At 60.2% G+C, this 14871-nt stretch overlaps 1 protein-coding gene across 1 annotated transcript in view; it reads left to right on the top strand.

Moving 5' to 3' along the window:
• MINDY4 (MINDY lysine 48 deubiquitinase 4) overlaps positions 1–14871 on the top strand; it is a 93773-nt gene that overhangs the window by 63441 nt on the left and 15461 nt on the right. The window contains exons 13-14 of the mRNA XM_012932360.2: positions 6600–6667; positions 14587–14650. Of these exons, the coding sequence (XP_012787814.2) occupies positions 6600–6667; positions 14587–14650 (132 nt within the window). The remainder of the gene's footprint in view (positions 1–6599; positions 6668–14586; positions 14651–14871) is intronic.

Genomic DNA, 14871 nt, shown 5'->3' with positions numbered 1-14871 from the left:
GCCACGGTGGCCACCTCCGTGTCTTGCTGTCCCCTCCCTAGGTCCCTCTTCTCGGGGCATCTGCTTCCTTGGTGGATATAAGGGCCCCCAAGATCATTCAGGGGGGCCTGTGGGCTGAGTGGCAGATGGAGCAATTGAGGGCAATTCCCAGACTGGGGCCTGGTGGTCCTGTCCACGCTGTGGCCTCTGAGGCCCCCCACTGCATGTGTGCAGGAGGCGCCCCCGGGGCCAGGCCTCTCTTCAGCCTGGCCTGTGGATCCCGTTCTTGCTCCTCAAGGCACCAGGGAGGTGGCAGGGGGTTGGAGGTGAGCCCGAGAGTGAGCCGGGCCCCATCTGCTCTCTGACACTCCCTCACAGCTCTGCAGCACGCACTCCGAGGCGGGAAACGGGGTCTGCCCTGGGATGGAGGGGGGCAGGCGTGAGGCCCCTGGCCCATGGGAACTCCTCGCATCAGGGACCACCAGCCACAGAGAGGCCTGTGTCCAGCCGGCCAGGCGCCAGCCCTGTGACCGGGGAGGAAGGGCACGCTAGGCCTCATAGGCTGAGTGCGGCTCAGCGCCCCCTGCCTGCGCACCTGGCCCATGGGTGGGCCTGTGTGGGGGCCAGAGCAGGGGTCAGAGGTCACCCCCGCCCCAGGGTGAGTCTCCTGCACTGCTTCTGGGCCTCAGCTGCCTACTCCTTTTGGGGAGCGGGAGGCAGAGAGAGAGGTTAGCAGACAGATCCCAGCTCTTCCCATCCACGGGGATTCTGTTTCTTTTGCTTTTTGGATCATACCCAGCAATGCTCAGGAGTCACTCTTGGCTCTGCACCCAGGAATTATCCCTGGTAGTGCCCGGGGGACCATATGGGATGCTGGGAATCGAACTCGGGTCAGCCGAGTGCAAGGCAAACGCCCTCCCCGCTATGCTATCGCTCCAGCCCCTGCATGGGGATTCTGAAGGTAGGGCCGGGAACACGGGGAGGTGCTGGGAGTGTGGGCCAGCCCACGGGGCAGGGGACCTGTAGGGGGCCCAGAGGGCTCCTGGGGGGGCTGGCTGAACACCCCTCAGTTTTGAGGCCCTGTCACTGCACTCAGAGGCTCCCGGGAGTCACCCCAGCACCAAACCCCAAGCCAGGCAGGATGGAGAGGGAGGCGGGGGGGGGGGTACCTTGGGGGAGGGAGGGGCCGCCCTCCCTCCTCTGGGAGGCAATGCTCCCTCCCCAGCCCCCTGTTTGATTTGTGTTTTTGCTGGAAACCGTAGCGCTTCCTCAGCACTGCCCTCACCAAATTCATTTTCCATGGCCCGTGCCTCAGAGGGGCCCTGCATGCCAGGCCGGGAGGGGCCGCCCCGTCTCCGCCCAGAGCCGAGAGCCCCTCGCCCTGTTTCAGACTGCTCAGCCCCCAGGCGGGGGGCCCCCCCCGGGCCTCCCCAGCCTGAGCTGCGGTGGGGGGTGGTGCTCAGAGGCTCGCCGGGCTGGGCCATGTGAGGGAGGGCCCCTTCTGGCCCACTGGCCCCTCCCCTGGCCTCTGGCCCCGTGGCCGCCCCTGGCAGCCTGGATTTGGTGAGGTAATTTTCATGATTTAAAAGGAAGAAGAGAATGCTGGTGCCATTCAGCTCAGTTAGAAAGGCAGGAGGGCCCGGCCGGCATTCCCCAGCCCCTGCAGTCCAGGGGCGCCCAGCCGAGGGAGGACACACAGGAGGACACACAAGAGGACACACAGGAGGACACACAGTGTGCCAGAGAGGCAACCTGCTGGCTTCCTGGCGGCCCAAATTCATGATCCGGTGCGTCCAGGGTGCTCCCCGTCCCTCCCTCCACTGCAGGTGGACACAGACACACGGGCCCAACCCAAGGAAGGCCCAGAGTTCCCAGGACAGTGCTCGCCCACGACAGAGCAGTCGGCCTTCACAGAGGGGCCCGGGAGCCCAGCCACTTCCTCGGGCAGCTGCGCTGTGCACGGGTGGGACGGGCCCCCCCCGATCCTGTCCCCCGTGGCCAGGGCCCATCTTGGCAGTCCAGAACCCGCCAACACTGACTGCTCTTACTCATGCCCACAGCACGAGCCACGTGCGAGTCATGCTCAGCCTGTTTGTTGGATTTTTAAATTCTGCCATATTGCTAATAATGGTTTCTCATGCACATAATTCTAATACCACACCCGTCCCCTCTCCCTCGTCGAGGACACCAACACCCCTTTCTTCCAAACTCCCCTCAACTCAGCCGTGTGGATCAGTTCTCCTGTTATGTTGCCTTTGACCCTTTGCTGCTCCCTGACTGTGTATCTTTAAGTCCCACCTGTGAGAGATTATTCCTGTCTAGCTCTTTCCTTCTGACTGGCTTCGCTCACATGATCTTCTCTGGTTTGCTCTGTGTTGCTGCAAATTGCATGATTTTGTTTTTTGTTGGAGTTGCATAGTATTCCATTGTGTATATATACTGCTTCTTGATCCATTCATCTGTGGTTCAACATTCTTTCCCCTTATTTTGGCTGCTCTAATAAGTGTGGCAATGAACATAGGTGTGCATATGTCTTTCCAAACAATGTTTTTGTGGTATCTGTATAAGCACACAAAAAAGAAAAGGGAGCAGGCACCACTCCAGGGAGGTTGATGGCGATGATGAGGCAGGCGAAGGAAGGAACTGAGCCAGGCTGGTTGGTCTCAGTTGCAGTTTATTCCATTCCCATCTCCATTCTCCTCTGATTCTCCTCCTGCTTCTTCCTCCCCCATGCTACTTCATTCTCCTTCTCCTCTGGATCTGGATCTCGATCTAGCTTCTCCAGATCTGGCACTGGAACTCGCCCCCAGCCCACTATTACAGCCTAGTTAAATCCCCAAGAATGAGGGGTTGGGGCTTACACATAGGTGTGGTCACAATCAATAGGGGTAAAGTTCTTTCCCTCAGGGGATGCTTCTTCTAGGACAGATTCTCTTTCAGCAGGACACCCACCCAAGAGCAGAATCGCAAGGGTGTGTTTCTCCTCTTTTTGTCCAACTAACATATAAGTATTCATAATATCAATCATTTTGTATGGAACAGCAAGAGATGCATTAAACTTATAGAATTGCTCTCCTGGGGTCACCTCGATCTCAGACTACAGTGCTCAGGCCAGATTAGTCTTTCCTATCCCTAGCAGGGTCCTAGTCTCGTCGTTGCTTTTGGATCATTACATAACATGTCCATGACCAAGATCTTAACATATAGTTAAGCATTAGACACTTTGGCCAGACCCATCTCGATGCCAGAGTAGCACATAACTCACCGCTTGCCCTGGGTCCGTCCCGTCCCTCGTCGGAACCTTGCTTTTGGGGGTGCTAGGAAGTAATGGCAACTGAGGCTTAAGTCAAGAAAGCAGATGCCCGGGAGTGAATAATATTCGAAGCCAATTAAATCCCATGTTACCAAATCATATTAACAACTGTCTTTCTTTGTCCATACAAAAAGGACATTGTTTTAAAGTAAACTATTCAAAAGACATGAGGAGAGGAGCAAGGCAATATTAATTTACAATACAAGTTCACTATCCTAGCAAGGTCTGACCTTACAAATGAACAGTCTGATTAGGGGAAAAGCTGATTAACTAGTTGGGGAAGAGAGCACAGAAGTAATTATGGATAGACAAAGGAATGGGAGTGATTCGGGAGCACCTTGATGGGCGTGACTGATATACCTAAGCTCCTAGTGGCAAGGGGAGCAGGACATACCAATGTAGTCTAGAATTGTTTAGAGATTATTACCAAATATGCCTAAACTCTTTGTGGCAAGGGAGAAAGGACAAACCAATGATATCCTACAGTATCTTTGTGTCGTATGGGAATTCTATTCCTACATTTTGAAGAGATCTCCCTGTGTTTTCCAGAGGAACTGAACAGTGGATGAGGGTTCCTTCTCCCCACAGCCTGGCTGTTTCTGTAGTTTTTGATATGTGCCACTCTCACTGGTGTGAGGTAAAAGTCTCATTGTTGTTTTGATCTGCGTCTCCCTAACCATGAGTGACGATGAGCGTTTTCTTCATATGCCTGTCAATCAGCCATGTCTTCTTTGGGGGAGTTTCTCACCCCATTTGCGGGGTTGTTGGGTTTTTTGTTGTTGAGTTTTGAGAGAAATCCAAGTTACAGATCTTGGATTTCAGCCCTTTATCTGATGTTTTGTGCACAAATATTTTCTCCCATTCAGTAGGGTGTCTTTTTATTATAGCTTGAGTTTCTTACAGAAACTTCTGAATTGGATGTAATCCATTGGTTATTTTTGTTGTCTTTGCCACTGCAGCCATCTGTGTTCAGTTTCCTGAAGAGTTCTGCTGATGTTTTCTTCAATATATCTATGGATTCAGGTCTAATCTTGAAATCCTTAATCCACTTTGAATTTACTTTCATGACTGGTGTGAGATACAGTTCTAGTTTCATAATTTTTACATGTATCTATCCAGTTTTCCTACCACCGTTTGTTGAAGAGATAGTCTTTGCTCCACTTCATATACTTAACTCCTCTGTCATAGATGATCTGCCCATAAACACGGGCTTTAAACTCAGGATTCTCCATTGTTTCATCGGTCTACAGGCCTATCTTTAGTCCAGTCCCATGCAGTTCTGAGAGTATAGCTTTTGTGGTATAGTTTAAAGTTGGGAACTGTAATGCTTACCTCCTTCCTCCTGGCCCCCAGGTCCCCACCCCCAGCCCACCTTAAGACAGCTGTGGCTGTTCTGGGAGTTTTCGGGTTCCATACAAATGCTATTGGTCCAGGTCTTTGAAAGAACTCATTGGAATTTTAATGGGTACTGGGCTGAATCTGTATAGGGCTTAGGGTAGGACCATCATTTCAATGACTTTTCTCCAGTCCATGGACAGATGACTTTCTGTCTCCTGGGGTCTTCTTTTTCCTGTGGTGATTCATAGTTTTCACTGTACAAATCTTTCGCCTTCCTTGTGAAGTTCCTAGATGTTCGGGGGCACTATTTTAAAAGAGACAGTCATTTTGATTTTTTCTCTTTTAGTTTACTATTATTAGTCTAGTTTTGCGAAGGGGGATGCAGAACTACAGAAGGCCAGAGGTGATGGAGGATGAAATTGACTTGATCGTTGGTGACTCATTTATTGCTTTTCTACTTCTGGAAAGGGATTTGCATTCACTTATTAAAACATTGATGCTTTTCACACTGCATGCCTCCTTCCTCCAACATCATACCCCAGTAATCTTGCCTTCTCTTGCCCCTGGACCTTTGCACATGCCTTTCTTCTGGAGTAGTCAGCATTCTCTTTCCATCTCCTTGGGTTTCTGTTTCGACATTACTCCCTGCATTCCTGTGCAAGTCTGCGGGGAAGGTCCTTCCCGTGTATCTCAGAGGACTTTGTGTTTCCCATCGAGAAGAACTCTTCTTGCTCCGAGTGACCCGTTCTTGTTCCCCAGTTAGCCAGGAGCAGCCTCTGGGCACAGAAAGTTCACTCACTCAGATTCTCGGGTTTTTTTGTTTGTTTTTTAATGATCAACAGATTGCTTCACAGGATGAAAATAAAGGCGGCATGATGAAAAGAAAGTGTTCCCGGATGCCGTAACTGAGATAGTTAGCGCAGCTGAGCCCCGTGTTTGGCTCTGTCTTCCTGGCAGCCAGGACAAACATGGGAGAAAGAGGCGAAATTCTACAATTCTTGTTCCAGGAAAACAAGCTCTCCCCACACCCCGGCTTTTAACTCCAAGGAGAAACTGATCCCACATAAGGAACTCTGGCCGTAGCGACAGGCCGCCTGCCCCCAGGCAGAACCCCCAAGCAGGGTGAACGGGGTATTTCTGCTGGTAGCAGGGGCGGGGCGGGGGGGGGGGGGGACTGCTGGCTTGCCCCCAGTGGCCGGTGCCACGTCAGCGTCGTGCAAACAGCCAGGCCCTGCAGTAAGGCTTTATGAGGCTTCCTTCACTTTGCCCAGCGACAGGCGATAAGGCCTATCAGCATCCCTGCTCCACAGCGAGAGAAGGGGGCCGGGGAAGTGACGGCAGTGGAGAAACAGTCGGGAGTGGCTGGGCTGGACCGAAGCCTGGGCAGCTGGGTTCCAGTCTGCGGGCACCAATCGAGATGTGGGGGCTTGGGAGAGGCCAGTGAGGCGACAAACTCAGAGGGCCACCCCCCAGCAAACCCTCCCTCATGGGCACAAATAATGTTTTAATGCCATGTTTTACAAAGTAAGAGTTATTCCCCCAAATTCATGATGAGCAGAGTATCGGTCTTTACGGGAGGCGCCATCGGGCCCTCGTCCCCCTGCTGCCTGTGGACCCCGCTGTGACCGGGTCTGCTTGGCGCGAGTGCTCCCCGAGCGCGTGCTCCGTCCCCGCACCCGTGCTGGGCTCGTGCCCCCGCCTGGGGCTCTCCAGGCCGGCACCTTCAGGGATCCCGCCTGGCCCCTGACAGGCTGCTCGGGAATGCTCCACTTCCAGGGAGCAGGTGGGTTTCAGTCTCCCCGGGCCCCCTGACCCATGGGCAGAGGGAGAGAAGCTACTGCTTTAGGGGATCTGGCTGGGCTCCCCCAGGCCGCCTGCAGGCCTTTGGCAGGTGCTGGCAGCCACTCTGGGGTGCATCCTGCCTGTGCAGGAAAGAGGGGCCACGCTCAGTCCCGTCTCCTCTCCACAGTTTGAAGCAGGCCCCTATGGCTGCATCCTGCTCACCGTGTCTGCCATCCTGTCCAGGACCACAGAGCTGTGAGTATCTCCCATCCCACCGTGACCTGTGGCCCCGGGTGCGGGAAGAGCCAGGGACAGGGGCCCAGGGCTGTGGCATGGGACAGGCACCCCAGGCAGGGCGGCCTTCTCTGCAGCACCCAGAGATGCGTCCGTCTTCCTCCTCCAGGAGGCTGTGACCTCTCCGCTGAGAGGTGAGGCTGAGAGCGGGCAGTTGGCCCAGGGCTCTCCATGGTCAGGGTTAGGGCTGCTCTCTGGACCTGGGGTGTGCCCGTGGCCATGAAAGGGTCCATGGTGCTGTCCCTGGAGCTCAGCCCCTGCATCCCTGTGGGCTCCTGTCTGGGTTTGTCCCCTAGACGCCAGTCTCCGGGGAGGAGCAGCCTGGCCCACAGGGAGGCTGCAGTTCAGCGGCCGAGGCTCTGGCCTTACGATGGAACGTGTGTCTTCGCAATGGCACCTTCTGTGGCATCCTTGCACTCACTCTGCCACGGCCATCAGATAGAGGCCAGACGTGGGCTCGAGGGATGGAGAACCACGAACGCTCTCCCCGGCCTGGTCTGCTGTCCCCCAGGCTGACGGGTGGGCTGGGGTGGCGGGGTCTGAGGATGGGAGCCTGGGCCCGCCAGGGGTCCGAGCTCTCAGCAGGGCCGCAGGGCCCCTCAGCCTGTTGGCGCTGGACCTCTGGGACTCATCTGGGACCCTTTGCAGTGTCTCTGCCTGGGCAGTGATGGGGCACTGCCAGCCTGGGGACAGCTTCAACCCCGTAGGGGCTGACTGTGGCCACCATCTGCTCTGCAGCAGTCTGCTCGACACCTGTCCTGCGCTGGGAGCGGGGCACCACCAGCCCTCTCCATCCGGGCAGCCATGCCTGGTAGCAGTCAAGGTGGGGCTTGTACCATCTGTGTGGGGAGACCACCCCAGGGGCCCGCACAGCTGGCTGCTGGGGGCCCGAGGTCATAGTTCTCCCACAGGACCCCTCCCCCAGACAGGTAAAGATACACAGACACTGTGCAGGTACACATAGACACACATATGGAGACTCGGTATAGGCACCTAGATGCACACTTACACTCATGCACATCCACATGCACTCATTCACATGCATACACACACATATACTCACACACACATGAACTTACACTCATGTGTAAGACAAACACATGCATATTCATCCACACCAACACACATGCACACTCACACGTGCCTGAGCACTCATACACTCACACACACACACATACTCATCCACACCAGTACACATGCACACTCACACATGCCTGAGCACTAACACACTCACACATACACACACACACACACACACAGAGGCCCGAGCGGTCCAGCTGGGGTCTCCACCTCCTCCCTGTTGCCGAGACCGTGGAGGGTGGGAGTGACGGTCCCTGAGCCCCTCTGTGAGCCCAGGCCGGGCCCTGCTCCTTCCCAGTGAGGCGGGAAGCCCCAGGCTAGTGTCTGTGCCCAACTGTCCTTCTGTTTCTCAGTCTCTCATTTCCCTATTTTCTACCCGATCCCCCTTCCTGGTGACTGGTCATGCGCCCAAACTGCAGGGCCTCCAGGCCGTGCTCGGAGTGTGTGAGGTGGAGATGGGTGCGGCCGAGGCAGGCGCTTTGCCCCGAGCTTGCTCCAGCTCCAGCCCTGCCGTCTCCGACAGGAAACTCAGCGAGTATCTCGTGGAGCCCACGTGGCGGGAAACTCTGGCCTGGGTGACGCCACCCAGCCCGGGCCCCAAGCAGGCCTCTCGGCGGCTGGGGGCTGAGGGAGAATGGGGGCCAGGCCCAGCTAAGCCCCCAGAGAGGCCGCGGGTTCCCACCTCGCAGGACACAAGGAGATGCAACTGGCGGCTGGGGCCGAGGAGTGCCCTGCCCTGCCCTCTGCCCCGGGCCCGCCCCCAGTCTCTCACCGCCTCAGCCTTGACCTCAGCAGGCCTTTCCCTGCAGCAGGGGCGGGGGGTCTGGGGCATGGAGAAGGGGCAGGGGAACAGACAGGGCCATGGCACTCTCACTGCCCCACTGGAGGGCCGTGGTGGGCACAGAGCGGGCCCTGCCCTGGCATCCTCTGGGTCTGCTGCACGCCCGGCCGAAGTCCACAGCAGACGCCCTCCACTCCCAATGGGGACCCTGAGTGTTGCTCGGGGTGGGTTCATCTGTGTTCCCCAGTTCTTGTCACAGGGACGTGCTCTCGGGGGACGGGGGGTCCCTGGCACTGCGGGGACTGCCCATCCTGCCCCACTGCCCTCCACAGCATGGCCCTCGTTCCCCCACAGCCCCCGGCACCTCCAGCCCTGGGGGGGTGGCAGTTCTCATGGCACCAGAGGCAGGCCAGGACATGGCCCCCTCCTGCCCCGGCCACCAGCCTGCAGTGGTCCTCACGGGTGTCCAGGCACCGAGCCCAGGTCCCCAACACAGACACCCTACAGACCACAAAGCGAGAGTGGCCAGTTGGGGACAGCTGGGGGGCAGGGGGTGGTCCCACGCAAGCATCCCCCTCATTAGCTGTGGTGTGGCTCCAGGCCGCCAGGGCCCCCAAGAGAGGGTGCGGTGCCTCTGACACTCCTGCCTCCACGGCCGCTCCTGCAGTTGCTCTGCAGAGTTGGGGGCAGGGGCGCGGCCCCCAGCAGCCCCAGCGCCATACTCACAAGGCCTCCCGTGGCCTCCCTGCCCCGTGCCACGGATGCTGTTTCTGGTGCTCGCTTACTACTGGGGGTGCCTGAGAACACGTCCAAGAGATCAGGTTAGGCGGGGAGAAATGGAGGGGGGCCCTGGGACTCCCCCTTAGTGCTCTGCAAATAGAGGGTCTGTGTGTGCCGTGACATCGTGGGCTGCCCTGAGGCGGCATGGCTACTGGTGCCTGTGGTGGCACCGCGGATCTGAGTGTGTGTGGGACCCAGGGCACTGGCAGTGGCAGGACGGGCCGAGGTCCCCAGAGCCCCCCTGCCTGGCTGCCAGAGCCCCCCTGCCTGGCTGCCCGTCACCCAGCCCTCGGCCCCCCGGGTAGTGGGGCTGCCGGCTGCTGGCAGCCTGGCAAGGCTGTCTGCTTCTGTTTCCCAGCAAGATCCCGGTCACTTACGGTAAACCTCCTGGCTCTCACGCCCTCCTTGTTTTCAGACTACGCGCCCAGAACCTTCTCCGGCACGGCTCACAGCGCCAGATCTGCTCCGGGCACCCGGTCAGGCCTGCGCAGCGTGGCGTGGCAGTGCCCGCGCGGTGCCCTGGGAAAGCCTTTCCTGGGTCCTGTGACAGCAGCGGCTCTGTCCACCCCCGCGGGCAGTCCCGGAGGCCCTAACAGGGCAGTGGGTCGCCATTCGCTAAAGTACTATGTGGACAGCACAAACTGGCCTCTGCGGGTGTGGACAGGCCCTGTGCACGGAGGCTCAGCTGCTTTCTGTGCCTCTCCAGACAGTCCTCTGTGCAGTGCAAAGGCCTGGGGAGAGGCAGGCTCGGCCGCAGCGGCAGAGCACACCGTCCATTCACTCGCCACGAAGCCAGGGGTCGGGAGTAGCCGGTCCAGGGCCTCAGACTGTCTTTAAGCCCTGCTGGTCCCTTCCCTGAACTCTTTTCCTTCGTCTTCAGAAGGGCCTGGGAGGGGCCTTTCTCCCAGAATTCTCACCTGCTGGGATGCCGGGTCCCCATTTCTGCCCCTCACTGTGGCCTGGGTGGCGTCCAGGAGACATCAGCACTCAGGGCCCCCCCCGAGATGCCTGTGCAGGCTGGCAGGGAAGGGACAGGCTCCAGTTAGCAGCTGGGCTGTCTTCAGGACAGGAGGCAGATGGGCAGATCTGGGCCTTGCTGGGGCCCCCACAGAGCCCTCGCAGAAGCGCAGGGCAGGGGCGGGAGGGCTAGCACAGCAGGGAGGGCATTTGCCTTGCACACAGTCGACCCGGGTTCGATTCCCAGCATCCCATATGGTCCCCCGAGCACCGCCAGGAGTGATTCCTGAGTGCAGAGCCAGGAGTAACCCCTGAGCATTGCTGGGTGTGACCCCCAGAGAAGCAAAAAAAAAAAAAAGCGCAGGGAAGCAGTAACCCTACTTTCGCTCCCAGGAGTGGGCACTGCCCAGGGAGCACTGTGGAGAGAGGTTGGGCTGGCCTGTGGCCTTGTGGGGATGCTGGGCTTTGTCCTGGCAGGAGGGGACAGGAGCCCACGGGCTTCTCACCAGGGGCCATGGCCCTGCAGCCCTAAACCAGTGGAAATCGAGCGGGGTGGGGAGGAAGAGCCCGTCTGCCCTGCAGGGATGGGGGAGAAACAGGCCCTGCCCTGCTGTGGGCAGCAAGTCTGGATGCCCACTCCCCCACCCCAGGCCCGCCTGAGCCACTTTGCAGACGTGTCTGTTGACCAAGGTGCCGGCAAGCCAAGGGCACAGCGAACACCCTCTGCCCACACCCCCAGGACAGAGAGGGCAGTGTCCTCGGGGGCTGGCCCTGTGTGTGCTGGCGGAGAGGGGGACTTGGCCCCGGATGGCCCCCGTCCCCGCCCCATAAACAGGATGCCTGTCCTGCTCCGCTGCCCGCTGGGTCAGGGCGGGCATCTCCAACTCCTGTTGCTGGAGGGGGCCTGGCCATGGCCCGGGACAGAGGCAGCCCCAGGGCCAGCGGGTGCTCTGAGGCCATCTGAGGGGCTAGGGTCCCTGTGGAGGGAGTGGTCACCACTCTGGGTAGGTCCCTGTGGGAAAGACTCGGGTCAGCGCGGCGGGTGGAGGGGCAGGGAGAGGGAGGAGGTGGGGCAGCCCTGGCGCCTCCTCCGGGCTGTCCAGCCACACCCGGCCCTGCCTCCCTGCCCACACCTGGTGCTTCATCCTGCACTGAGGTTCCCTCTCCCGGGGGCGCGTGCAGCTGGGGGGCCGACACCAGGGGTCCCGACTCCTGGGAATGCCGCCCTGCTGGTTCCATCGACCTTTCAGACACTCCCAGCCCCCTCCCTGTACTTGGCGCCTGGACTTTGAGCCACAATAAGGTGTTGGAAGCTGCGGGAATCTGCCCTCTGGGTCACTGTTGCTCCACGTTTTATTATTGTTGTTATCGTGGACAAGGGAAGTGACACTTACCCAACGCCAAAAGCTTTATATAGCTGGTCATTCAGTTCTCACCACGGGCTGACCTAGCAGGGATCGTGGTGCCTGTGTCACCGGGGAAAACTGAGGCATAGCAGTGGGAGGGGGTTCTCAGTTCAGCAGTGGTGGCTGTAACTGACCGCCCCCCCACCCCAGGTCCAGCAGAAGGGCTCGGCAGGGGTGGGGGTGCAGGAAGGTGATGTCTGCTGGGTGGGCCTTCCCACACATCCCTGCTCACTTGGGGCTCGGCACCAGAGCCAGGCTCACTCCACGCCCTTCCAGAAGGGCCGGGCCCCCGCTGCAGTGCTCGGGTGTGTGAAAGGGAAACAGATGCAAGGCCGGGCGGGGGCCACGCTCGGCAGCCGGCCCGTCCCCACCTCCCCGGCAGAACCTGCTGCCTCAGACTCCTGCACCCGATGCCTAGACTCACGCAGGAAGACACGTGTTTGGGAAGGAGGGACAACGGGTGGGGGACCCGAGGTGGGGTCCATGGTGGTGGGGTCCGTGGCACCTGGCCACCTGCTGGCCACAAGGTGGGGACACAGTCCTGGTGTCATCGCTGCTCCCTGTCCTTCCCTGCCTCTGTCTCGGGGGAGCAGCATCCCACCCACCCGCCCGCCCGCGGGATCTCTGCCCGCTGAGGTGGGCAGAGAGAGCAGCGGCCCCGAGGAGCTGGCTGCTGGCCCTCTCTGAGCTCCCCCACCCCTGTCAGGGCGGAGCGGCCCAGGGGTCTGTCTTCTGTGCTGGGGGGCGTGGGGTCTGCCCCGGGCTCCCACCAGGCAGCCCCACCCCTCCTCCCTGCCTGTCCAGGAATCTGTGTGCTCCTGCTTTCTGGAGGGGTCTCCAGCGCAGGATGGCTCCCGGGGGAACCCTCCTGGTTCCTGCCGCCCAGCCAGGGGCTGGGCCCCGGACACTGTACAGCTTTCTCCTGGCCAGCCCCCTCGGGAGACGACGAAGGGCCTGGTGCCCACTAGACCAGATTGGTGGGGAGTCCTGGGGTTGGGGTGCCATACAGGGACCTTCGTGATCTAGGTGTGCCCCAGAGGGCTGCCTGGGCTGGAGGGGGAGATGGCCCTGTCCCCACACCCATCTAGGCCCCGCCCTTCTGCCCCGCCCTCTAGGGCAGAAACACGGCATCTGCACGGCATCTCTTGCCGGGGAGAGAGCCTGGGCCTCAGAAGCGGCAGGGCTTCCTTGTGTGGCTGAGGGCTGCTGTGGTTCAGGCCCACGGCCTGCGGCCACACTGCAGGCAGAGGTGTCCCTGGAGGCGGGGACACCAGCAGGGTCACCATCCACCCCAAAGGCCCCCGCTAACAGAATCCCTCCCGTCTGATGCAGTTACTTTCTGAGGACAGGGGCCCCGACTGCAACATTCCATATCATTCTGGGCTGCAGACATGGCCCCTCCCTCAGGTGACAGAAGGGGAGACTGAGGCCCAGAGAGCAGGACCTGGGGGGCTCTCACACGAGCGGCTCCTCTTGGCCGCCGCTCCTGCATCTCCAAGACTCCCCACACTTGGCTGTCCCGGGAATTCCCCCAGGGCCAGCCCGGGCATCTCGGTCAGCCAAAGCTGTAAATCTTTTAAGCCATAAGCCGGTCCTTGGCGTCTCCCGCGCGGCCTGATGTGAAACCCAGATGCCCCCCCCCCTTTCAAGATCGGAGCCTGCTCCTGAATTTCCCATCATGTTTGCACCTAAGGATGCAATTACCATTTCCTGCCATTGTCCGCCCGGCCTGTCCCTGTGCTCTCGGCTGACGCAGGCTCTCAGCCCCGCTGGGTGAGCACGAGGCTGGGAGTTGATGAAGATCTGACGGGCTCCGAGAGCCTCGGCTGGCGCGGGGCCCACGATGCTTATCAGCGCGCACCCAGAGCTCCTTTGAGGTTATTTTCTTCCCTTCAGAAGATGCCTGTCTGGCCGCGCCGAGCGTTTCCATCAGCGCCTCTCTCCGAGCCAGGGCCTGCCCGGCGCGGCCGCGGCCCTTCTGCAGGAGCCCTTCCTGGCTTTGGGGCGCTGTCCATGGTGGGCGAGCATCCCTCAGGGCCTTCCCCAGGACCCCTGAGACCAGCCGGCCGGCCTCTGCTGCCCGCGGGCGGGCCTGCTTGCCATGGCTGTTAGGAGCAAGGAGGCATCCTCCCGGCCGCCGTCACACAGCTCGGGTCTCTGAGTCTCCTCTGGGGGACCCAGGCCCGGGCCAGCGGCCTGGCGGCAGACCTCAGACATAACGCACGAAACCGAGAGCAGACCTTGATGCTGAGAGGACACGCCCGGGCTGGGGACGGTTGAGCCTTCCCAGATCCAGGTGTCGGAGAGACCGGGTGCCAGGTGGGCTGGGGCAGCCCCCACGGGCGTCCGGGTCTGAGCCGCGTCCATCTGCGTGTCTGAGGCACAGAGCCAGCTGAGCACCAGCTCCACGCATGGACGCGCCCGCCCTTCCTGTTTTCTCCCCCGCCACTCCGTGGCGGGAACGTCCCCGGGCTTATCGAGGTGGGCTGGAGGGACCGTGTCCCACTGCGCTCCGGCGGCAGGAGGACGCAAGCTCCGGTCCTCGCCGTTCTGTTCCTGCCCCCGGCTGCCGCTTTGCCCTGGCGTCCATTCGGAGTTCCCTTCCTCGGGGGCCTTCTCCTGGCTCTGGGGGGTTTCTTGTCGCTGTCCTGCGGTCCTCTTTCCACATGTGGTGAGCTGGGCTGGGGAGAGCTCAGGCCTCCATCCCCAGCTCCGGCCTCCCTGACCGTGGGGCCCTGCCCGTGCCTTGGTGCTCCCTGCCGTGTCTCAGGAGTAGAGCTGGGGTGGTCCGGGGTGGCCCAGCTCACAACCCCCTCCAGATCCAGAGGCCGGGGCCCTGCTGACCTGCCCCCTGCACCCCACCCTGTGTCTTCCAGCATCCGCCAGGACTTCGATGTCCCCAGCAACCACCTGATCGGAGCACACGGCTACTGCACACAGGTGAGGCCGCCAGGGGCTACCTTGCCCCCTTCTCTGCAGACAGCGCGTGTGCCCCAACCTGGAGCCCGTGAGAGCAGGAGCAGCGGGGTGCCCTTGCCATCCCCGAGCACCTGGTTCCGGGGGACGAGAGCGGGCAGGTGCCATTCACATGTGCCTCAGCGCTACAGCCGCCTCTCCTGCCCCTTCACAGTGGCACCTGAGGTGGGGGGGCCACATTGGAC

The sequence above is a fragment of the Sorex araneus genome, chromosome 1, assembly GCF_027595985.1.
Source record: "Sorex araneus isolate mSorAra2 chromosome 1, mSorAra2.pri, whole genome shotgun sequence".
In the NCBI taxonomy this organism is placed as follows: domain Eukaryota; kingdom Metazoa; phylum Chordata; class Mammalia; order Eulipotyphla; family Soricidae; genus Sorex; species Sorex araneus.
This window is presented reverse-complemented; position numbering and strand designations above follow the sequence as displayed.